This window comes from Mesoplodon bidens (assembly GCF_964165515.1).
Source record: "Mesoplodon bidens genome assembly, chromosome: 5".
NCBI classification, from domain to species: Eukaryota; Metazoa; Chordata; class Mammalia; order Artiodactyla; family Ziphiidae; genus Mesoplodon; species Mesoplodon bidens.
The window spans coordinates 61,149,336-61,175,733 of record NC_138161.1 but is presented as its reverse complement, the minus strand read 5'-3'; the positions used below and the strand labels follow the sequence as shown (position 1 = coordinate 61,175,733).

Below are 26,398 nucleotides of genomic sequence, written 5' to 3'. Positions count from 1 at the left end.
CCTCGTCCAGAGGTTGAAATATTACCGCAGAGAGTTTCAGAGGCTTTGGGCTTTGGGCTGAGTTATGGAAGAGTACATGGACAGCCTTTCCTCTCTGAGGTGGGTGCCTGCATTGGGCAACCAGCGGTGAGCTGGGAAAGATGGAAACACCATAATGTAATTCATCTCACCCGCCAAGAGCAGAGCCAAGAACAAACAGCACCAACAAAAACAAGTCTCTCTTCATCCAAAGAGACGTTACAGGCCCATGGACGTTACTTATAGAAGAATATTTCATGTGGTCATTCGGTGACAATATTCTTATTTACATTACAGTTTTTAGCAAGCTTGATCATTTGGTCTCTAAGCCAACAGCAAACCAAAGCAGTAAACTGAGGAGAAAGAAGGGTTTCAGCCAACACACTGAGAGCAAAGAAAGAGAAAACTATTTTAAAAATTGACCCCAGAGTTCAAAAAAGGCGTATGGAAGCATTTAATGGGGGGAGGGGGTGTTGGTGGGTAGTCTTGTAATAAGAACACCAGGCAAGTATTCCCACACCACTCTTGGTGGTCTGCAAAGTGATTTCATATGTATTTTATGTCAACACCAGCACAGTGAGGTAAGCAGAACTGTATACCTCAGAGGCATTTGCAGATTTGTCAGAGTGGCAGGCCATCCGTTGGTGCCTGGATTTGAACAGGACCATTTGACTCTGAGATCATTGTGTTGTCTACCACCTACTCAACCTCCACACCAGACAAGACCAATCTACAGCTCAGGGCACTCCAGACAGAATAGCCAATTAACTCTCTCAAGTTACATTTTAGGAAGATTGCTGTCTAAAATAGATAAAAATCAAAGGCATAGCTCTTCAGAATGACTTATTCCTATGATGGGCAATATTTTCCAGACCTATAATCAAAGCATGAGGACATTTACTAGACAAAATACCAGAAATGGAGACTGTCCCCAAAGAGCCACGCTGTGTGACCACCAACCTTAGTTCCCAAAGATTCTAGAGACCCCATGTCTCCAAAGAACTTTTCTCTCTTTTATTTCTTATACTTGTTTGATAATGCAAACGGCAAACACACAGTTAAATCCCCGAATGATGGCACTGAAAATGACCCCTATAAAGTAGCACTCCCTTCTCTCCACAGAATGACCTTGGAAGACTTTTACTGGAGAATGTCGAGTAGCTTTCCAAGAGAGACATTTTCTGGCATGGGGACATGGAAAACTCTAGACTGTCCTGGCAGCACCTTAAAGCAAGTTTTCTCAGAACATGAGAGGCCAGGAAGGGCTGGATCTTTCCAATCAGGGGTGATCCGTGAACCAATCAGATTTTTTTTTAATGTTTTTGTTTTTGTTTTCTGTTGTCTTGTTTTTCTGTCTCTCATTCTCCCTCCCTCGCTGTGTCTCGCTCTGTCCCGCTTGCTGTCTCTTCCCACGTGAACAGGTGAGAAGCCCCACCAATGCAGCATCTGTTGGCGCTCCTTCTCCTTAAAGGATTACCTTATCAAGCACATGGTGACACACACGGGAGTGAGGGCGTACCAGTGTAGTATCTGCAACAAGCGCTTCACCCAGAAGAGTTCCCTCAATGTGCACATGCGCCTCCACCGGGGCGAGAAGTCCTATGAGTGCTACATCTGCAAAAAGAAGTTCTCCCACAAGACCCTCCTGGAGCGACACGTGGCCCTGCACAGTGCCAGCAACGGGACCCCTCCCGCAGGCACACCCCCAGGGGCCCGAGCTGGCCCCCCAGGGGTGGTGGCCTGCACGGAGGGGACCACCTACGTCTGCTCCGTCTGTCCAGCAAAGTTTGACCAAATCGAGCAGTTCAACGACCACATGAGGATGCATGTGTCTGACGGATAAGTAGTATCTTTCTCTCTTTCTTATGAACAAAACAAAACAACAAAAAAGAAACGAACGAAAAAAAGCTATGGCACTAGAATTTAAGAAATGTTTTGGTTTCGTTTTTACTTTCTGTTTTTGTTTTTGTTTCGTTTCATTTTGTACTACATGAAGAACTGTTTTTGCCTGCTGGTACATTACATTTCGGAGGCTCAGGGGAATAATAGTTCTCCCAGTCTCCCTCGGATGGTGGCCTTAAGGCCTGGTAGTGCTTCAGGAGGTCCACTGGTTGGATCTCTAGCTACTGGCCTCTAAATACAACCCTTCTTTACAAAAAAATCTTTAAAAAAAAAAAGTAAAAAAAAAAAATTTTCTTTTTTCACTTGTGAAGAGCACTACAAAAATATATAACAAAATCTAAAAGGCCTACTGTCTTTAAGTACACCGCTTGCAGTGTTTCAGTGGACATTTTCACAATTCTGGCCGCTTGGACTTCACAGTAACCAGTTAAAACTGTGGAATATCACTTTCTGGTTGAAAACCCAGAGGAAAGGCCCTGCTGTTTTCCACCCCCAACGTTGTCTGATTTCATGCAAGGGCTGCGGGTGTGGGAAGGGGCGTGGGTTTGGTGGTGTGGGAAAGGCAGACGGCAGGCTTCTCCCCCAGATTCTGCTCGGTCCACACACCCTGGCCCACCTCCTCCATGCCGCCCCCCCCCTTTCAGCAGAAGCCAGGAAGACTTGGACAAGCATCAAGCAACAGTGGCTATCGTATTTATTCAGTGTCTTCGCTGAGCCCCAGACTCAGCACAATCAAGAGGGACTTTCATGAAAGGCAGGAATGCAGATAAAACAAAGATATCAGAGGTTTGCACCTACATTTCTAGGTACAAGAGAAGGATTATTTCCAACAATCTTTGCAAAAAACAAAAACAAATAAAAAAAAGTGTCAGGATATATTCTTGTGGAAGAGAAAAAGAAAGAGAAATGGAGGGGGGGGAATAATAAAAAGTTCTTGAGGCTTTTTTAATTCAAAATTTTATAGAGGGGCAAAAGTGACGTTTACCAGATAGAATGCTGATTTTTTTAATATATTTACAACAGTATTTGTGTAAAAAAAAACAAAAAAAGTGAGATTGTTAAAAGTAATTTTTTTTTCATTTTGGTTTTGCATACACTGCCACCAATCCCTTCTCTTTTATTTTATTTCACACACATATATATATTTTTTGGTAAGTCAAGACTGTTAAGGTTAGCGATACTGCTTCCAGATAGAAAGAATAAAAGGCAATTAAAGTTATATTTGAAAGAGAGGAAGGATATTTTCTTCATATTTTTTTAAATTTTTCTTAATTTTTATTATTTTAAGTATTGCCTGGGTTGATGAGGGCCTCTGGCCAGCCCATCCCTGCTGTAATTTGAACTGCTGCTTTGTATTTTGATATGTAGTCTTTCGACTTTTAGCAAGCTTATGTTGCTCCACTGAATATTTTTTTCAACTGATTCATCTAGAATTCTGTTCTTTTTCGTGGGAGGGACTTTGTCTTTCAGAAACAGATTTCTTGCTTCTCTGAAAGTTCATTGAGATCTTATGATTCTAGAATTTCTATTGACTTTACCTTTTTTTCTTTGATGAAACACTAGTAGTCTAGAGGTCTTGACAAAAGTGTTCTTTCCTTCTGTGGTCAGCCGGGAGGAGCAGTTCACAAAACTCTACTGTCCCTCCTCGCCCTTCACAACTACAGAGAGCGGCGTTATCAGAAGCCTGTTGCAGATCAGAATGCCTCGATGCCGAAATTACTTTCTTCCTTTCAAAGGTCACCTTCTATTTCCACCATGGTTGAGAGGGCTAAATAAGATGATTATTCTTTAGATGATTTATTAACCCTTGCTTGTTGGTAAGGTTTTAAAGAAACTAACAAAAGTCTCCCAGATGCCAACATCCACCATTCAAAAGGCCACCAATTCACTGCATCATCTTAGATACCACTCTCTCTTCCTAGTTGGGATTTCTCTCCTCGGTCCTGATCAAGGTATCAGAATAGAGATTTTTCCATTACAGACAGTGTCCTAAAGGGATTCCAACTCAAATATAGGAATTTTTAAACCTATTGAAAACTCCAAAGGTGATTTCATTGCTGGGCATATTTTAACACACTTAAGGGGAAAGGTAAATTTTTAAACAGAGCAGAAACACTAAACTACCGTTTAAAAAGAAAAAAAGAGGAAAGAAAGTATTTCAGTTTCAAAATTACTTTGCATTTTAATTTAATTTTCCTATCAGCAACTTATTTACAAAAACTGTGCAACAAATGAGGAGAAATCTTCCAAGGGAAGCAACTGTATAATAACTAAATTGGTTTTACTCATACATTTTAGGATTGGTTAACTTGTATCTTTTCCATAAGTTCTTGGTGATGTTTAGTAGGGTTAGTGCGACTGGACTGGCGTCTATGTGAGTTTCATTTGGTCCTGTGGTCCTTCATTCAGTAAATATTTTGCTAGTAGTTTTAATGCAGACTTGGATGATTAACTGACCTTTAAGTATCACCCATCGTGATTTCTAAGAGGAGTCCTACTAAAAACTATCTGTCCAAAATTGACCTGTTTTAAAAGCTAGTGGGAAACAGCTTCAGAAACAAGAAATAGTCCATTTTCTCTTGCTTTTTGAAATAACTATCTTAAGTAAGACTCCAGTATTTCCACTTACTACCAACAGAGGGAGCATTAGTTAATTAACCATGGCCTAGAATTTTGATATTTTGAAAAACAAGTCATTCAACCCATGATGTAAAAAAGAAGAAATTGACGTTAAAAAAAATATCTTTTTAATCTAGAGGAAAATGACATGAAATCACTCAGCATATGTTACAAATGGAAGAAGGCCAAAAGCCACTTTAAAATATTTTGAATTATTGGACAGTAGCCCGTTTAAAATAGTGGCCTTACACAAACCTTAGCAAAGTAGACAGATGTTATAGGACCTCCAGAAACTTGATCTTGGGTGGCAGTGTGGGCCACATTTAGCTATCTGCTTGTCAAATCTGAGGGAGACCCATTCGCCTTAGTGCTGATTTGCCATGTAAAAAACTAAGCAATGGGGTTACGATTTACCTTTTGTTATAGAACACGTGGGGAAAAAAATACCAGTTGGGTTTAAACCCTCATATTCATACTTTCCCTTCAAATGAAGTATCTCTTTTTTGTAAATGTTAGAGGACTCCCAAAGAATTCCTGGTGAGGTGATGTAATCATTATAACAATATGGACTATCCAGGTTTGCATAGCAGTAGACTTTTTCTTACTGTGTGTCTGTTCCTCCCAAACATCTCATAGTCCAAAATAGTTGACAGATTGTTCTCTGGAGAAAGGAAGCAGCTAGGTTGGAGTGGAAGATCTAAGCTGGGGAGCAGTGAACTTGCTGTGGGACCTTACTCCATGTTCTGGCCTCTGAAAGGGCTGCTTCCAAACTGACCTACGTTTTAGGAAATAAACTAGTCCGTGCCTATTTCAAAAGGATAGAGATGCTTTTAGTTTGTCAATCCTTCCTTTCAAATTAAATAATCACCAACATCTTAGGACAGGGGAAACATTTTGCTTCAAGAATAGAAGATGAGCATAGATTCTTTTATTCTTTTAGTTTCAAATCCAACAATCTTCTTACATTTGGAACTTTATGCTAGGATGCTATGAGTGCTAAAAAAATAAAAACTTCAGTAGCCAGGAAAAAAAAAAATAGATGAAATGGAAGCAAGTGTTCCAGATTTAAGACCTCTTAGGATGAGTACAGGGAACAAGAACTGGTATGGAAAAGTACTCTTTATTTCTTTTTCTTTTTTCTTTTTTTTTTTTTAGCAATTTATGACTTAAAACTGGATTAGCTGGACAAAGGAAAGGAAAAAGTCAAAGGGGAACATTTATCTCTAGATAGTTAGATACAGTTTATGAAAAATAAAATTTCCTAGTACTAAAACATCAGTAGCATCTTAGCAGAGTGGGCATATTTTCCCCTATTGATATAATAAATGCCAAAATTTGTACCCCCCCAAAGCCCCAAATGTGTAAAATAGAGCCCCCAAAAAAGGAAGGAATTGAGACATATGGATCTGATACAAATCTACACATGGGAAAAGATTGAGAAACAAGCCAGGCCAAAAAAGACTCTGAAATGAAAGTCTCTATATCAAAATATTTCTTATTATACAGTTTGAGTTGTAAACTTTAGCTTCTAAGAACAGTTTTATAGACTTTTTCTTCCCCAAAGTCCTAATGCTCTGAAGCTGTTTGTGCCATGAGTAAGTGTGGTGAGTACTTTCCTGCTGTTGTTCAGGCTGAAGCCCATTCCTTCTTCCTAGGCATCTCGGGGGTCACAGTAGCTCCTGGCCTTAGAAGGAAAGACTTGAATTTGCTGTGTTTAAAAGTCACAGGGATTTTATTTTGTATCAGCTCCACATTCTGTAAGGACCAAGAAAACTTCTTCCAACTCATGAACAGTTAGAATTTGGGCATTGTGATATGAAAAGAGAAAAGGTTTCCTCTGGGTGTGTTAGTTTCATGTTAGTCCTAATGCCTTCACCTACCTGTACCCCATCACACAAGCACACCAACAGTATGTGCCCAGCCCAGGCCCCTAATCAGTGTTTTCCCTCAGCACAGAAGTTGAAAGTGAGGCGTGCTTCGTATAAGATCCCTCAGAGCCCCGAGAGAACATAATAAGGGTCACGTCGCATCCTCGGTGTGGCTCATCCAGTATGTCCCCAAGACCTGCTGCCCTGAGGAAAGGGGGCAGTGAGGTAGATCTGGCCAGGATTCCCACTAGCTATGCCCATTTTGGAGCCTTCCTCTAGAAGGCTAGAAGGTGTCATTTAATCGGTCAGGGCTGGGAGCAGAATATGTGTGACTGCAGCAAAGGTATCAGATAACCACATCAGGTCTGCATCTGCTACAGCCAGTGCGCTGCCGCAGCAAAAAGAGGCAAAACGAAGGCGCAAGGGAGGAGTAGTCACCACCTGAGATGCCCCTGGGATTTAGGAGGAGGGAGAGTGCCCTTTCTGTTGTGACCTGACTCTTAAAAGAAATCTTCTGAAAGAATAATATAGTCATGAGTTGAAGTCCAGGGTAGTGGGAGCCCTGGAGAAGGGAACAGAAGGATTACGAAACGTATTCAGCACCAATAATGCAAAGCCAGGAAGCATCCAATCGCAACACTAGGAGGTTTGGCAAGAGGCATTTAGAGAAAGCTCTGGGTTTTTCCGTGGGTAGGGTCGATAGACTTTTCAGTGATTTCTGGCTCTGAGAAACCTCTTTACTAACTATAAAAGAACTTTATTTAAATGGCCAATTTTGTCCCCCAGAGAAAGAAATTTTATAAAGAGAAAAATAGGACACTAAAGACAGAATCATGGGACTTGGTGTCGAACACAAGGAAGGGTGCACTAGAATTTCAATCGACTCCCTGATTCCACAGAAGTGCCGGGCAACCCAGTGCCCCAGGGTGTGCGGTGTGCGAGGAGGGTGCCTGAGCTGAGCCGGGCTCCCCGAGGCTGGACGCGCCCTCACGGTGGTCCGGCAGCAGCTGCTTTCGCTTCTGTGTTCTCGTGAAAAAAAGAGGCTGTTCTCTTAGGTGCCCGGGAAATAGATGACACGGGGCAAACTTTCAAAAGCAATCTCTACCCTGGGGCTCAGGCCACATATGGAGACAGAAAAGGGGCACAGAGGGGCTCTTGCTCCAGAGAGAATATTTTCAGATTCGCAACAGCTGTTTGTGTAGAGTTGCCATTTCTGATACTGCTTAAACCTCCCCAAGTAGGAAAGCTGTGGTGACTCAGTGTTCCTGTAAACACAGAGCCTGGAAATTACTAACCCAAAGCATCATTTCTAACACTAGGTGCTAAGATGATTAGCCTGACCAAAACACCCCAGAGAACTTGGTAAGTCTCTGAATATTCTTTCTCCTGGGACACCAAATCCATAGTGGTCAGTGGTGTGCATTAACAGATCCCAGAAAATGGCATGGAACACTAGGGTTCCTCTGGCTTCTTTTTAGGGTGAAGAGGTAGACGATGAGGACTGCACAGCATGCATTCTTTTTCAGAACTATGTATTTCACTGAACGAGGGGTAGAAATGCCCTGGGTTGAAACAAGAAACATCATTTTCCACACCGCTGACCAAAAATGCCTGGTTTCCGGTGGTTCTTCAGGCCCAGCCTGTTGCTCCAAAAACTGAATAATTTCAGACTAAATCTTATCTGAAGCGACCTCAGTTAAGGTATTTTCACAGGAAGCCACTTACAGTAAAGAGTTACTGCCTTAAGTCAGAAAGCCCAGGGAAGAGAACAGAAGATAGATGGGACGGGTGTGAAGACGTGGACACTTCTTGCTTTTTTATGGTTGCATTATTACAAAAATGAGCCCTATTCATGACTGAAGACTATGGAAACAGTGACTTTAGGGGGAGGCACCAAACTTGTGAGGAACTGGCTGCCCTCAGGAAGTGGCTGCTATTTCCTATCCTATTTCAGTGACATGGGTCTGGGCTGGATGTAAAATAGACATCCTATTACCTAAATAGCGAGTCCCATAAGACACGATCACAGGTGCCTAAAATGCTAGTTTGAATCATTTCCTTAACAGGGAGAACAGTCTCAACAAAAAGCTTTTCCTGTACAGTGTGTATCTCTGAACTTTTTTTTCTCAATTCCTGTGAGCATCTGGGTTATCTGGTGGTTCTTTGTTTAAATGCAAACTCACAACTTTCAAGTCTTCAATGAAGGAGCACGATCTGCAGATCATAGGGAAAATCTAGCCGCAGTTATTGGAGTCCTGGCTTTTGAGATACCTAATTAGGGTGTAAAAAGTCCCTAACTAGCCCTCTTTCAAATTCAGAGGTTTCCTTGCTTCAAAATGCTTCAATGAGGTTCTAACCCAAGGCAGGGAAAAAAAAAAAAATTAACCCCATAGGAGACATCTGTTTCTACTACTGTTGCAACAGAAGTTTGTCGTTGCCCAGCAGAATCATTGCAATTTATATGTAGATTCTAGTAATGAAAGGGACTTAACCCATCTAGTGTGTCCCAGCTGCTGTCCAAAATGTCTGTAAATGAGTCTACATTATGCATGTACACACGCAGTGTGAGGTGCTCCCAGTACAAAACTGTTCCACATTCGTATCCCCTAATGACAACAAGATAAAGTCTGGAATTTATAGTTAGTCAAAGGTCTCAGATATCTCATGTATCTGCTTCTGCTCTGTTGCCTTAGTTGGGTGCATTAGTGCTGTCCACTATCTGTGATGAGGCTTTAGGGCATTCTGAAGGAGCCCAAGCATCAGTAATTTCTATGTACCCCTTTCATGAGAAACTTGAATATGCTTGTGTGGAGTACAGTGCACTGAACGAACTGCACTTCTATTGGATTTACTGACGTGTGTGTGGACATGCGTGTTTGCATGTGTACTTGCTGTGCTCTGCGAGTATGTGTGCATCTCAGACAAAGCACACACAGGCATAGGTCCTGGTGCGTAGATACTGTTGCCTCTTCCCGCCATTGTGCTCAAGACTGGTGGCTCCCTTCCCAGGAAGCAGTCACCTGCCCACTCTGTTGCTTTTTGTAGCGTTTCAGAGTTGGGAGACACAAAGGCAGCTTGTTGGATCCACAGCAAACCCACAGTGACAGGCTGCTTTCCTCCAGAAGAAGGTAGAACAGATGTACTCAACTGGCAAGTAGGTAAGAGGGAGCAGCAATGTGGGGCACCCCCTCTACCCAGGTTTCCTGTGCAGGAGCGGGCACCAAGGCCAGGCAGGCAAGGTCCATGCAAACTTTTGCCTGAGCCCTTCCATGGCTTAAAAGCCTCCATTCCTTTCCTCTATGCAACCCAGTGTGTGCACACAAACACCCACCCACTTGTAAGTTTGACTCCCAAACTAAAGCTTCCTAATCCTGCCTGCATCTGCAGGGAATCATCATCAATCACAAACTGTGTCTCCTGAAACCAATGTGGCCTTTGCTGAAGTCTTTCCAGGAGTGGGTTGTTTACCATGTCTAGCAAACCAATAGACTCTCAGAAGAATCGTTTTCGGTAATCTCTAAGACTTGATGGCTCTTGCCCATCTCGAACATTAAAGTAGAATGCACTCTAGTGGACTATTCTGAACAAACGGACCTGGCTCTCATAGCTGACTTTGAAGGGTGGCCTGGAAACAGTCAGATTCAGTTTTCTCACTCCCATGCCCTTCTTTTACTAGATGGTTTCTTATTTTTTATGACACGTGGATTATTTCTGCTCACTTACAGAATTCAGAGGACGTTTTCTTTCCTCTTCTATTTTGGTGACTTTTCCCCTCCCCAGTTAAGTAAGGCTACTTACAGTTGCAATCTTTTTGTTGTTACTATTGTTTTAAATGTATATTGTCTTTCTATATCCAAAAGAAGTCTGTGACTGTAACCATAGATATTTCTTTTTACTGGAAAAAAATGAGTTGCTTTTTTTTTTTTAGTTAACAGTACTAGTGACTTTGTGGAAGAATATGAGTTACTATTTAGGTATGCTTACTTAAGTACAGTACACTACATTGCAGTATTTCTGAAAGCTAGAACATACACATTATATATAACAACTCTATATTGAAATATATATTACATTATATTCATTTTAACTTTTGAATCTGCCTATGATCATGAGTTGATTGAAATACTATTTCTTTGCATTTATCACCCATCACCAACCTGCTGCAGTTAATCTGGTGCATTTAATAATAATCATTACTGCTCTAGTTTGCTTTTTATATTATCAGCTTCAGTATTGTCTTTACAGGATTTTAGAATTTTTTTTAAGCTCAGACTTAGCAAATGTAGGAAAGTGAAAACTTTTTTTAAGAAAACATTTTTTTTGGTGTGGCCGACACAAAGAGGTTCATAGTCAAAGTGATCTTGTTTAGCTGACCCTCTCAATATCTGAAGAACAAAAGAAGTGCATATGAATGTATCTGTGATTTTCCCCTCTAGGACTGTCACTGTCTATATTTGCTTTTAAAAATATGACCAAGGGGCCTCTTAACCTCCATATGATCTGACCAACAATTACAGGCTGCATTTCAAAGGGCTGCTCATCTGAGAAGCAGAAGGCAGTTAAAAGCCTAGTTGTCCCAACTGTATTTTCAAATATTGATTTTTAATACTAGTTCTTTACTGACTACTTTCTGTTTTCAGTGTGCTTACAGTTATTTTAACTAGTCTTCAGTGCTTCCCTGGAGGCAGCTTAGCAATATAATGTTCATTTTCCTAGGAGATTCTTTTTAATAAAATCAGAATTTAGGAACTTTTTCATGACAGAGGCTGATAGAACTAGAACTCAGAAAATTATAGTTCATTTTTTTAGTCTGCAGAATCCATAAAGTAGTGGTTCTTGGGTATCTAGCCCTCAATATCTACATTTGTCTGTTAAGGTGGGAACTTGGTGCCTTTCTTCTTTAACCAGGCCATCACGGAAACATCAGAAATCAGGCATCCTGTCTTCCTCACAAGAAATATTTTCAAATAGTATTTTTAGATAAAGAGCTCCTTCAGCTTCCCTCAGCTACTCAACCCAATGCCTGGAAAACACTACTGATGGATAAACTTTACATTCATCCTGGGTGACTGAGACCAGTTCTACATTCAGGACAGGATGAAAACAGCTGTTCGTAATACTCAGCGTGAGAACCCTTCCCACACTGAACCACCGTTAAGGCTTCTCGGTGTGAATAACACCAATTCCTTCCTTTCGTCTTTTCCAGTCGATTTTTGTTTTCAAATCCCACCCCATTCTGCTGTGCCCCTCCAACAAGCCCTCCTCCCTCCCCTTATCCAACTCCCCTCTTTACCCTCTACTTGCGGTACTCATTAAGGAACTACATGCTCTAATCTGCTTGGAAGGGGCTAGTATTGAGTCTAAAAGCAAAAATATCCATCTGTTTCTCCAAAGTTTTCAACTAAATATATTTCTACTAGACCAACATCATAGTGAATTGAGGGTGAGGTGAGCTGTTCCTTTTCCAGTGATCACTTAATACCCAAATTGTATCAACTTCACTATTTTCCTCTTTCCTTTTCCTCACCCATTCTCTTTATTTCTTGTTTCTCTCTAAGACTTTAAATTACCTCTTCCTCTCCTCACTGCCTTAAGAGCTCTAATCATCATGACACCTGAGGTCTCATTTCCCTCCCTTCCCCCACCCCGTTGTGAATGTCCTTCTTTGAGCTTTATGTGGTGAAAGAGCACTGACATGAGTGAGTTCATCAGCATGAGACTCGTAGGCAGAGTGAAGCATGTCTTCACTGTACCTTCAGGTTTTAAAAGTTATCACTATTCTTTTGAGAGTGGGAGGACCTGAGTCACAGTTTTAAATGTCAGCCGTACTAGCTGAGGTCACAAATTCTTTTCACCTTCACATTTGGCCAAAGACAAAGGGAAAAATATTTTCTGGTTTTTTTTTTCTCTCTTTTTTTAAATACCACAGTGTTCAAATTCCTGATATGAGTAGACCATTTCTGAGGGAGAAAAAAAAAATCATCAGTGATGACTCTTTCAACTCCTACTAATATTTAGCCAAATGACATACAGGTACTAGACTTAGAGAAATTTAATGAAAGGAGTAACATTTCAGACTAATTTTGATACCTGTTCAAGCCCTAGTGAGCTCTTCTAAAACAGGTAAATCCACTTCTACTCAAAGGCATCACAGGAGATAATTAGGAAGAATCTTTTTCACGTCATGTTTTTGGAAAACAAATAATTGTTGATTGGTTTAGAACTTTAAGCGGTAATTTACTAAGGGATGAAAAGATCCATAAAGTTTGTAAAGTGTCTATTTTGCAACCACATATTTTTAAACATAAACTTAATATGTGCTTAAATAAAATAATAATAGGGCAGAACAGATACTTGAAGAGCCATTTAATACACTCCCCAGTAACTAAGCATTCACCGTGTAATTTGGTCATCATGCTAGATCTCATTTCAGTGAGTTACAACTGTCTGGTTGCCAGAGCATTGTCCAAAAGACTCATGCATTTCTGGGTCTCCCCCTTTACAGGATGCTTATGATGCAATCTGAACAACTCTGCCACACAGTCTTTCCTGACTCCCAGTCCAGCACTCTTACTGTGATCCTGCTTTGGCTCTCAGCTCTTGGGTGGACCATTCTGTGGCATATAGAGCACTACCTGATTTGGGGCACACAGGGCTATGCTTTCACTTCTTGCTTTACCCATTGACCATCAGAAGGAACAGTAATGTCAGAAATGTAGTCTTAATTTGATTTGAGGCTTGACGCAGGTTTTACCTTAATCAAACCAACTTTTAACATCTCACACCATAGACAGCAATGAAATAAAGAAGAGGTTCAAAAACCTCCCTGAGTCCCACATCTAGTAGGAAACCAACACTTCTTAAAGTCAGTGTGTATGTTGCTTAGAACTGTCATCTTCACTTAGCATGTTCTCCCCATCATTCTTATCTCCTTCTCTTTCTTTGTCCATTCTGACTCCCTCTATCTTTTTTTTTTAAAGTCATCTAAAGTATTCCTGTCCTCAGGCATTGACTTCTGAAAGAACAAAAGACTCTCTTTTAAATCCTAAATGCCATCATTTAAAGTATAATGTGGAGGAGGAGTGGATCTGGTTCTGGTAGGTCCCATTTGGTCCAGTTTATCACAAAGATTCCTCCAGGATGCCTTCTTGACCTTGTTCCTTATAGTGCTCCAAGAAGAGCTCTAACCCTGAGACCCCAGATTTCTCACCACAGCCTCTGCATTAGTCTAGATTAATTTCGAAATCCTGTTTAATATTCTGGAGAGTCCAGGATGTGAATTTGTTGTTACTTTCGAAATCCTGTTTAATATTCTGGAGAGTCCAGGATGTGAATTTCTTGTTACTTTCGAGCTTCTGCTTTTCTAAGCTAACACCGGTAGCCCTAACGGTAAGTAATGCAGCAAAATAACGGTCAGAAACATTACAGTATACATTTTGGAGGACAGGAAGGGATTTCTTTCTTTGCCTCCATAAAAAGCTTGCTTCCTCCCCCGGCCCCACCCCCACAATGCATTTCAGAAGCTCTGCATCTCATTTTACAGATATATAGTTTTAGGATTTGCAGATAGAGCTTAGGAAATATTCTGAGATTGAGGCTGGTAGCAAACCAGTTTATTTTCTGCACTGGACTTTAGGACAAGTGTGCACGGATACAATTCCTTCAAAGAAAGTGAAACTAACATAGTAAAGCAAAGGGATAATACTTTTACACATTAAAACAGTTGTTTGCTATCTGTAAACCTTGATTTAAGCATAATTATTACTTTTTAGAAAACTGAAGCTGGAGGAATGTGTATTTTAGTGAAGTTTGTTTGTTGATTTGTTTGTTACCCTTTATCTCTTTCTTCTCAAGGCAGTAAAAAATTTTGATTCTTTAATTTGATACTGTCCATGGCCATAGGCATCAGTCAAATCACTGCCCACCCTTACCTTACTCCTTTCCCTCTTATAATGAAAAGCCTTCCATTCTATCATTAAGGAGTCTATTCTCCAAGAAAATCTTATCTTCCTTTTCGAGTAGAATGTGAGAGCTTTGAGGAGAAAGAGTCTCTCTGCACTTTGAGGGTAGAATAGTTAAAAGCTATTCCTTGAAAAAGAAACCCCATTTACCTAAACTTTACAGGTATGAGGCCTAAGGATGGGGATTGACTGCGGATGAAGTTCATGCAATTTCACACTACAAATCCTTTTTGTCTCCTCAAATTTTTGAAATAAGGCTGAGGATAGACTAATGTAATGAAAATCCTTTTTGGATGTTTCTTATTAATATAGGACAGAATCACCAGAAAAGAAAAAGAAAGGATACTACTAAAATGCCAAAATCAGTTGATCTATGGATTGCTATAACTGTTCAGATTTCTGTTCTCTTCATTTCAAAACTGCATGTGTTCATGAGGTCTTAAATGGTGAAACACCACTCCTCCATTGCCTGTCATCTCCCCAACCTGGCACTGGAGGTGACAGTCACAGAGGGAGATTGGCATTGCCAGTACTTCACCCATCCGTACTCTCACCACCACAAAAGAAAGAAAAACCAAATTAGAAACTTTAAAAAAAGAGGAAATTGTAGTGCTTCATTTGAAAGCATACAGTTTTCAACTCAATTCAATTTACAGATAGCCTGACAACCTTTTTATAACCTGTCTTTTATGCTATAATTTGCATTCTTAGCTGAATCTTCACAATAACTGCAATCTCAATTAAGTGAACAGAGGAAAAGCAAAGAGGGGAAACAGGACAACGTGATGGGACTAAATTTGATACAGTTCTGGATTCCTAAAGCCAGTTCTCAGGGTTAGCAGGGAAAGTCAGCACCACTCGCCCTTTGCCATTTTTGCCCATTCTCACTATTATAGGCCTAAGAATTAGTAAAATAACCTCACTTCTTTGTGATTTAAGACTTCTCTTTTTTTATTTATTTATTTTATGGCTGTGTTGGGTCTTCGTTTCTGTGCGAGGGCTTTCTCTAGTTGTGGCAAGCGGGGGCCACTCTTCATCACGGTGCGCGGGCCTCTCACTATCGCAACCTCTCTTGTTGAGGAGCACAGGCTCCAGACGCGCAGGCTCAGTAGTTGTGGCTCACGGGCCTAGTTGCTCCGTGGCATGTGGGATCTTCCCAGACCAGGGCTCGAACCCGTGTGCCCTGCATTGGCAGGCAGACCCCCAACCACTGCGCCACCAGGGAAGCCCAAGACTTCTCTTAATGCTATCAAAACCATATAGAGAAATTATAGAAACCCTTGACTGCTCCCATTACTAATCTGCTCTCCGGGGCTTATGCAGAGAGATAACGGACAATAAAATAATGGTTCAAATTTAATCCAAGCTTTAGACATAGACTAAAGTGCTTAGTGTATGTTCACTGCCAGAGGGTTCTTTGAAAAATAAGGTGAGTTACTCTGCTTCTGCTCTCCTTGGCACAGACTTTGATTTGGAACCATCTATGTGTAGATTTGTAAGAGAGGATTATCAAAAGCATTGTCAGCAATTAAACTCCTTCTTTAGTCCCAGTGGTTACGTTTTCCTGAGGGGCCTATTGAGATATAAATGAAGGGTAACTTTCATATATCTAATTAAATTTGGTTTTTTGCACTATCGTTAAAAGAACTGTGGTTTTCAGAGTAAATGAAAGCAGAGTCTCTTGGTAATCCTCATCGTGGCAAACAATGGCAAGAAGTTGATAGAATCAAGAAACTCTATGATAACGTAGTGGTCCAAAGGAATTTGAGTGTGCTGACCCCACTAATGTTTCTATAATCTATTCTAAACTACATATTGATCCTCCTGAGACTTCCAGCATGCATGTGGTATGTGCAGACAAGCAGATTTACACCTGGAGGGTGGGGACCCAGGCAAACTGGAGAGCATGATTCTGGAGGATGATCAAATGCAAGGCATCTCTCCAAAATCACTCAGTACTGCCATATCCCAAACTAAGTCCAGATTAATCTTAAGCAAAAAGTAAGCTCCATAAGACATCCTGCTATGAATGTTTTTTTCTTACAGAATAATACAAGAAGAGGTACAATGCAGACCCTTAATTTTGGTGTAATAATTCACTTTTATATTTAATAATTGTACTTTGTGTGTGTGTGTCATTGAGCTATTTGTACCAATTTTCAATCTATCATCCTGAGAGGGGCCTTGAGAATTTCTGTGTATGTGTATGTGTATGTAGATCTGTATTTATGTGTAGTCAGAAAAAATGGATAGGAGAGGAATGAGGCAAGAGAGAAGGTCAATGTGAAAAAGTGAGTGCTCTTAGTGTCCCTATTTATGTTAGGTAAGGTGGCTGCTGCCCAAAGCCCTCGAGGAATAGCTGATTGCACTATTCAAAAATAAGAACCCAGCACTGTTAAATTTAGGACCGTGTTTTGGGAAACAGGAAAGCTTTATCTTTTTCTGTACCCATTCCCTTTAGCATCGGAGCCATTTGACATGATGAAAAGCATTCAGTAAAAACCACTACTGATCTTTGCATTAAATAGCTATTTTCCTCTTCTAAATACTACCCTTGGTTTCAACTCAACTCCTTCCCTTTATTTTCTGCCTATTGGCTTAACATTTTACAGAATAATGCCTAGGTGTATGCTAGTTGTTTCCTTCCTTTGAGCTGAACCAAACAGGGACAACGAAAGAGATGACTCACAGAAGTGTGAGGTAAGGACTGAATTTCCCACTTTTGTGGCACTGGTAACTTTTAGTAAGAGCTGTTTAGGGTTGAGCTTGGGGCTGTAATAGGGCTTTTTTTTTTTTTTTTTTTTTTTTTTTTTGCACTAAATAAATATGACTGCACTGCATTGCACTACTGAAATGTATTTACTTGTGCCGGGAGAGAGTGTGTGAGGTATGGGAAAGAAAGAGGCAAGTTTTGAAACTAGAAGCACCACAAAAATGGAGGGTTATTTCCGTCATGCTTGGTCTTAGCAGAGTTGGTAAAAATCTGTGGAATCTGCCAACTCTTGATCAGGCCTAGAAACTGCCATGCTGATAGGATCTGTTTTCTTATTATAAAGAAGCTGAGTTAGTACTGTAAATTGAAGACGTTTAAGGAGAAGTTTGCCCAATGTTGTCTCCAACTAAGCTTTCAGTAAGAGTTGCGATGGTGAGGAAGCCAACCGAGGTGACCGGAAAGTCTTCTCCTGGGCCCGAGGTAGGGCCTCCTTTCAGAAGAACCTCACCATGTCCATATTGGAGGTATCCTTTCAGCCTGAGCATGCTTTTTCATCGCTGGGTGAAACCTAGATCAGGCTAACCAAAGAGGAAGACCATGCATGTGGTAAAATCCTTTAGGATGACAGTAAGGGAACAGTGCAATAAACATTGAAAACCAGTGAGGTGAAAGGTTTATCTGAAACAAGCTAGGCCAACTTTGAAATTGGAGGAAGGGTTGGAGGATTAATCAGAACCTACTTACTAGCTGCTCCATCAGAGACTATCCTTTATAAAGCAGAAGACCTTAACAGTGCCTAAAAGCCTAGTTTTGAAGTTGTTGCTTTTTCTTTCAATTTTTCTTTATTGGATTTATTTTTATTGCCTTTTTAAATCTTAGAAGTAATTAGAATTTGACAGCTCTTTAGTGACTATTAATAAAAGAATCTTTCACCACAGGAAAAGCAATAGATTTTGTAGGGAATAATAACAGGAGAGTGAAGATGCTGAAGGACTCGTCCAGAATCCAAGGTGACAGCTTTGAAGATTCTGGTTCAGTAAGAAAGGGTCACAACCCATATCAGTGGGTAATGTGGAATTTCTCTGATCACTATCACATGTTGGGGCATCAATTTGGAAAACTCTCGGTTGCGGCCTTTCTTAAGATTACATTGATACCTATCTCTTTCTCTCCCCTCCTTAGCATCCATCCAAGTCTACTTTTCCAAGTTAAAAAATTTTTAAGGAAGCTGTCAGCCTTGCTAGGCAGAAAAACTCCATTTAGAGCTTTCAGAACTAATGTAAGCAGTCCCTTAAGCACTCAAAGTATTATCTCCCTTTCAAATAAGGAACTCTAAATTCAGAGCTCTTAACAGGTACTTAGAGATGTGTATTGGGTAAGCACTGAGAAGATACTGACTGCACCAAACCAAAGTTACAGAAAGAAATAATTGACCTTTTAAAATATCTTCACATTAACTGCCCTAGGATACTTCTCTTGAGGCTTTTGGAAAATAGCTTCTTCCTTGAAACTTGCATACCCACTCCAGTTCTGTCACCAAAGATTTTCCTTTCCAGAGCCCCACCTCCTCTCTTGCAGACAAATGTAATACAACAGGCTCAAGGGATATGCTTTGGTGGTCAAGGGATGATACTTTGGTTTTCATTCTGTTCACAGTGATATTTACAGGAGATTTGTTGTTAAAGGAGCTACTGAATTGTCTTTATGACTTAGGGTTTGGTTAGAGGTTTAAAAAACTAGGAGAAAATAGCTAAGCGCTAGTACTTGACACTGTAAACTGTCTTTATAATAGAGTCGTGACCTGGAGACTGATGGAGAGAAAGAAACTTCCATGGAAGAGAGTGAGCTAAATCATTTAGAACCAAACAAGGATCACTGGTGAAATGTGGGGCAGCATGGACACAGAGCCGGTCAGTGCTCTGCATGGCCGGAGCCAACAGCAGTGGCCAGTGGGAGAGTCAGATAACTGGCCAGTGAGTTCAAGTACTGGAAAAGCCACAGTCTGGGTTTCATTGTAGTTGCTGGAGTGGTTAAAATGTCCACGCCCATGGCAAGGAAGATGCTGAGGCTGATCTCTTGTGATAGTGCCTTTCTTGTTGTAGCGAGTACTAGGTTAATAATCTGTTCAGTTAATGCTTTTCTGGATCATTGCCCCCAGTCTTCTGAGGAGGTCTGAAGGGATAGTATTCACCTAGGATGAAGGGATAGTGTATTGCTCCTGGAATGCTGTGATGTGATGATATTTGCACTAGATTCTAAACTTTAAACTGGAGCAACTGAATGAGAGAAAAACCAAGGATAGTTCAAAGAAACCAAAAGCAGTATTTCCTGATGTCATTTCTTTGTCTTCTTTGTCTTCTTCTTTTTTTTTTTTTCTGAAAGAAAACTTCACACTTGTTGATTACCAAGCTCAACTTTTACCAATTCTTTTCCTTCTTATTTTTTTCCCACACTAGACCATCGGTGTGAATTAACCATCAGGTAGGAATGGTTAATGGAAAGGGCCTCTGTCATTACAATTTCACACCCCTTCTCTGCTTCATCAAGGGCATGGGGGGGTGGGGGGCAGGGAGCCTCCAGAGCCATCGAGCCCTTAGGAAAGCCAGTAAGCATAGATGTCATGTCAAGAGCTGTGCTGACACGTATTTGCTCAGAGGACACTGGGGCCCCGAGCCAATCCTAAAGGATGCTCAGAAAGAAGGAAACCAATGTGCTGAAGAAAACAAAGGGAGGTGGTGCCCAAAGTTTGCCTATTTCTCTCTCCTCTTTCCCACCTCACCCTCATATCCCCTCTATCGGAATTATATTTCATCTCATATATTATATGGTACCAGAAGAATTATTTGGTTCCTTGGTTTCTCTCTTTATCAGTGAGCTGGGAACTCCTCCAATATTAAAAACAAATACCATCAGTGGCTCCCCTGTGGCCTACCAGTTTCTCAAATGCTGTCCAGCTGGTCTTGACCAGTCAACTAAGATAACTTGGAAGCTTTGGCTGGCTCAACCACCTGTCCACTTTATCTTCATTTTGTTTCCATTTCCATTTGAATTTTGAGTGATCCTATAGAAAGGTGGAAATCACAGGAAAGGTTTGGAGGCTGTAATTCTAGGGCATATTTTGTCAGGAGTTTGTATTACCCAAAATATATCTTTTTCCACCTGTTTTCAGTTGAATCTGTTACCCTGATTATAATTTCTATCGTATTTGTGGTTATTTTTATAAGAATAGAGTCCATTTGCAATGTCTCTTTGAGTGCTTTTTTTCTATTTTCCCCACATAGATGCAGTACCAACCTGTTAATGAAATACCTTTTTATTATATTATTAATATGTAATTCTACTGTAGACCAAAAATATAAAAAAATTGTGTTCATTTTAAAGATATAAAAAACTAGTGAGTGAAAGATTAAGAGTCAAAGGAAAAGACAGAAGAGCAGTGGTTAACTTTGTTGAGTTAGAAATCTAAGAGTAGCCTTACCTATTTTTTAACCAGTGCTTGCCAATCATACCACAGTTGGGATTATAGTCTTGGCTCCTTCATGCTTATGTTTTATAAGTCTTGTTTGTCCGTTTGTTTTTCTTTGATGTAATTGAGGTTGCACATCATGCTATTTTTGGCAATGCCTGATTTTATTATATTGTACTTTTGTGGGTCATTTCCTTTAGAAGGATGGGGGAAAAGTTTTATTTCTTCTTTTAATTTAAAATTTGTTTAATGCACTGGAAATAAAATTGGACATATTTCACTGTTTAAAAAATCAGAAACAAAACAGAACAAAAACCACAAAGAAAAAACCAGCAACCAAATAAGCAACAGGGAAAAAAAGCTTGGGGAAAAAAAAATCTGTTTGTACTGGATACACATACAAAAGACATCCCACGCAAAAGAGGAATACCATCAAATAAGAAAAATATATGTTTAAGCTGCAATACTGAAATGGAAAAGATACCTGGGTTCAATGGGATGGGGAAAACAGGACATTGCTTTGAGATCTGAGATCTCGTTATTGTTCCAGTTAGTGCCCAAACTGGTTAAATGTGGGTGTGGTGACTACAGAGGAAATAGCCCCAGCCTTCCGCATACCACTGGAGCTCTCCGTTACCATTGATCCAACGCTTGAGCTCCACTGTAAGGGGGAAGAAAAATGTGCTATGATGGAGAAACTGGCTTGTATAGAGGTATTTGTAGAGTACACACGTGGACACAGTTTAGTCCTCTGCTCACCCTCATGTTTCTTTCCTCCCTGAGGATTTGCAGCAGATAAACCCACAACATGGGAGACTGTAAATGACTCCTCAGAACATCAGCTAACGCTAAAGTACCTCTTGACTCCAAACTGATCTCCCTTCTTGAGCATTCCCAGATACCAACAGAGCCAGTAACCCATACAAAGGCACAGAGGAAGGAAAGAGAGAGATTTTTTCTAGTCAACCAGCTGTATCTTTTGTTTAATGTTTGCTGGGTTTTTCTGGTTTTGTTTTGTTTTAGAGTTGGGGTGGGAGTGGACATAACTTCACAAACCTAATACAGTAATTGTTTTGCATCTTCCATGTTTTATGCAAAAGCAGACATTTAAATCAATAAATAATCGTGCCCTAGACTGAAAGTTAATGTTTAGGAGAGGAAAAAAATTGTTGGAATTTTTTCTACATTTTTTTGTGAAGAATCTTTTTTGGAAAGGAAGGATACATATTTTTGTTGTGTAATATTTTCTATTTTTGAATGCATTTTATTGGTACAAGACTGTTTTTTTGGTGAAGACATTATTTAAAAAAAAAAAAAAGAAAAAAACTAATCGAAAAGTTTGCCCTTAAGGATATGCTGCAGTTTTGAGGTTAAAAAAAAAAAATAACTGATTCAAGATGCGTGTTAAAAGTTGGGATTATATTGTTGTTTTTTGTAATTGTTACAAGAAGAAGTTTGTACCCACTGCTGTTTATTTTGTTTCAGATGAGTAAGTAAAGGGATTGTTCTTGTTTTATTCTTTTTTTAGAGAAAAAAAAAAGCTATTTATGAAATGTCAAAAACACTGGACTGTGAGTTTAAGTGTGGAAGCATTTTACCACCCTGTGTCTTCGACCAATTATGGGAAACCCCTTTTCTCTTCCCCCCTTATCCTGCCTTAGCCTTGCCAAATGAGAAAAAATGTAACAGCTGTCGGATGATTGAAGCCACTGAAGACCTGCTTTAATTTTTACCGTTTGAAAAAGTTGGAAAACCAAAGTTAAATTTCTTTCTGAAATCCCACTGTCCGTAGCCCTTTTTTTTGTATCACACAGCCGGTTGACTCTTCCTCTCTGTCTTGGATCATTGCTTTCTTAAGGACTGGGGACCAGCTCTGATGCAACAGAGGCTTAAAGGTGGTGAGCCTGAGAGCTGAGGTCTCATGAAGTCCATGTGAGCGGGGCTTCAACTTCTCAGCGGGCAACCACGCTTCCCATCCTGCAGGGAGGCTGCCGAGAGAGCAGTGCTGACCTGCCTGAGCAGAGATGCCCCCTCATCGCCTCCATCCTTGGCTTCTAAGACCTCCCTGTTACCATCGCTCTCTAGACTGGCTTTGCTTCTCTCGGCAGCCCACCTTCCATGGATGGGGTGGGGGGAGGAAGGATCCAATTGAAAGAAATGGCTGTGGGTGCTGTGAAGGCACCCCCAGCCCTGGGGAAGGTGGGGCAAGGGACCCTCTAGCACAAGGGAGCTTGCCTGCCTCATCTTTGGCTGTGTGGATTGTCCATCCATCTACTCACTGTGAAGATGGAGAGGCAGAGTGCCCTAAGGCTGTTCAATAGCTTTTCCATATTTTTTCAAGATTGAAAAAATAACTTTTAAAACTGTGATTAAAAAAAAAAATCATTTGGCTGGAGGGAAGGGAAAAGGGAAACACCAAAAGCTGTAACATGATTAACTGGAGATATTTAACTGGGGGCACTTTCTAGACCAAGACAAACGAATTCCGTTCTGGACCCTAAAGCAGCCAAATCTTGAGACTGTCTATGACAGAAAGCTGAAGAGAGGCCTCCATTTCCTCCTCTCTCCTTTCTTCTCTCTGTCTCGAAATTCTCTCTTGTTCTCCTTTTCCAGCTTCCCTTGGACGACTGCCCCAATGGCCCTTGGTCTCCCATCTCACTTGTGTGTGCACGTACACACACACACACACATACTTGCACAACACCATTTTTTTTCTTAAGGATTGTGGGACCGAATAAAATCTTGTGCCTTCATTTTTTTCCTTTTATAGTTAGATGAACCTCTTCCTTTTTTACAATGTTTAAAAAATAGGGGAGGTTGAAGTGCTAGCGGAGGACTTGGGTGTCATTTAGGAAGTAATTTTTGTTTAGCACGTTCCCCCAGACATTAACACAAACATTTCCACCCCTTCGTCATACTCTTTGGACATTTAGAGCATCAAGTAACCGGGTACATGACAGCCAAAGCCCATTTAATTTTACAGCAATTCCTGAACATTTTATTTCATACACTTCTTTGATCTTTATCAAAAATGAGGTGAGCAATGGCACGCAGCCTTGTTCTCCCACTTTGGTGCTTTTGCGTGTGGCGTGGGGTGGGCGTGGGAGTGGGGAGAGTGGGTGTGTTTTGACAGAGGGTGCATCCCTAAAGATCTCTGGTGCTGAAGGGCCTCCAGTTCCTTTCAGAGACTGCATATGACACACTTTACACACGAATGGTATCACATGCAATATTTTAATGGAGCAATGGGAGAGGCTCTTTGAAACGGGGTTTTGCATCTTTTTGTAACATTTTGATTTCTCTGGTGCCTTATTCCTACTGGACGCTGGCACTCACATCCCCACGGGGAGCTGACCCAGAAGTCAGCCTTGGGAGCGGGGACGCCTGGGCAATGCTGGAGCGTGCAGGGCGTGAGGCGGCTGGTGTCGGTTGGTGGGGAGGGGACTAGATGGCATCTCTGAGCCGAAGCCAAGCAGGAACTGCACAAATCCACGCGAAGTTAACGCTTCCGACTCGGAACACACCGCAAACTCATCCTTCCTCATCTGAGCTTTCCTTCCTTCTTCCTCTCCTATCTCTGCCTTCTCATAAGGCGCTGCTGCTGCTGAGGTGCCCAGAGTCCAGAACGCCCAGTAATCACTCAGGCACAAGCCTGGCACTGCCACGTCAGCCCCTGGCACGACCAGACCCAGGCTTCTCTTGCTGGGGGCTGCGAACCGTCAGATTTTTTCTCATCAAAAATATTTTCCAAGGAATCAGTGGAGTACAGTTATTCTGCATTAAAAATGCACTTTAAAAATAAATAAATAAAAGCTCCAGACTGTTTAAAATGTACAGAGGGGGCAGGGGAAAGATAAACATGTGCTAGTGTCTGAACCCAGTTCAGTTTATCTCCAGTTGAAACGATATACACTATATTATGTATAAATGTATACACACTTCCTATATATATCCCTATATATATAGTGTATATATTATACATGTATAGGTGTGTATATGTGCATATATACACACATGCACATAACAAATCCAGATGCTTTCATTACAAAACCAGATGCTACACAAACAGCAGCAGAGGAAACAAGGTTGGACTCTTGCAACAGATCACAAAAAATAAAAACAGCCACTTGCAGTGACTTTGGTCATTTCTGTATGTTCACAAGGAATGGATTGTAACAAAGAAAAAAAGGAACAGTATTAGTGAAAGAGGAAAAATGGGCGAAACCATCTTGATCCAATGGGAATGCAGTAATGTTCTATACCATTTCACCTATTTCTTTTAGTCATGTTGATTTGATTTCAGTTTTTGGCTATTAAATTTTTTTAAACTCAAGTGACCCACAACAAACTGAACAAAACAACTACAGCGAAAGCCCTTTTCAGTGGAAGATGTCAGAAATCTCAAAACCCTTGGCCTGACTCAGAACTACCATGTGCAAATCAGTACTCTCTTAATGTTTGAAATAAAACTGAAAAAAAAAAAACTTTTTTGAAGCACCTTAATGTGGCCATCCATTCAAGGAATGGGTGCCACTTTTTTCTTTGAGCACCTTATTGACGTGTTTTGCTATCTGCTGTCTTTCTGTTACCTGTTGGCTGAATGGCTAGCTGTTAACACACACATGCGCACAGACCAGAGAGCTGGGCATGCGTGTTCTCAATGAAGTTTACTGTGGTGACTGCTGAAAGGTGAACCCGTTTCCTGATCTTCCCGCCACAGTGTTGTGATAAGATTCGAAGAAGCCCTATTCCCTGCACAGAAATGTTTCTTATCACATTGTATCTTAGTATGGAAAGGAATATGGTCCCTTTTTTGCAATTGCTACTGTACACACACACACACACCACACACACCACACATGCACAAACATATTCATTTGTCCAAGTGGTATTTTCAGTGTCTGTGTGGGTGTCACTGTTTACGCAGTTTCTATTTCCCAGTGAATTTTAAGTGGAAGGCAACTTTTCTAACCAGATTGTCTTTTCAGACTGAAGACCTGGGTATTGGGGAGGAGTTTGGAAAGAGGGAGAGGCAAGGAAAAAGAGAGCTTTAAACTGAAAGAATAATTTCCCACGAGTAACCTGAGCTCGATGACTGCAGAGACTGTAACCTCCAACCTTTGCAGGTGGGCAAGGGACACTGCTTGTATCAGTCTGTGTACCATACAAACCCATGGAGACATGAACACACACGCATCCACCATCAATATATACACGTGGTTTGGGATGAGCAGGTCAATAGTTTTGAGAGGGAGTTTGTTCCTTTTTTTTTCTCATTATACTCTTAAATTGTTGTCAGTTATCAAACAAACAAACAAAAAAATTGTTTTGAAAAACCTTGCATACGCCTTTTCTATCAAGTGCTTTAAAATATAGACTAAATACACACATCCTGCCAGTTTTTTCTTACAGTGACAGTATCCTTACCTGCCATTTAATATTAGCCTCGTATTTTTCTCACGTATATTTACCTGTGACTTGTATTTGTTATTTAAACAGGAAAAAAACATTCAAAAAAAGAAAAATTAACTGTAGCGCTTCATTATACTATATTATTATTATTATTATTGTGACATTTTGGAATACTGTGAAGTTTTATCTCTTGCATATACTTTATACGGAAGTATTACGCCTTAAAAATACGAAAATAAATTTTACAAGGTTTCTGTTTTGTGTGGAAGAGTAATTGATGTTGCTAAGAATGATGTTTGTTTTTTGGGGTTTTTGTTGTTTTTTTTAAATGTTACCAGCACTTTTTTTGTAAGTTTCACTTTCCGAGGTATTGTACAAGTTCACACTGTTTGTGAAGTTTGAATATGAAGGAATAATTAAAAAAAAAACAAAACTCTTC

General features: G+C 40.5%; 1 protein-coding gene across 18 annotated transcripts in view; it reads left to right on the top strand.

Moving 5' to 3' along the window:
* The window catches only part of ZBTB20 (zinc finger and BTB domain containing 20), an 830,948-nt gene extending 804,550 nt beyond the window's left edge, over positions 1-26,398 (top strand). For all 18 annotated transcript variants that reach the window (XM_081234533.1, XM_081234531.1, XM_081234534.1 and 15 more), the window contains one exon: positions 1,440-26,398. In XM_081234533.1, coding sequence (XP_081090659.1) covers positions 1,440-1,861 — 422 coding nt within the window. In that variant the 3' untranslated portion in view covers positions 1,862-26,398. The remainder of the gene's footprint in view (positions 1-1,439) is intronic.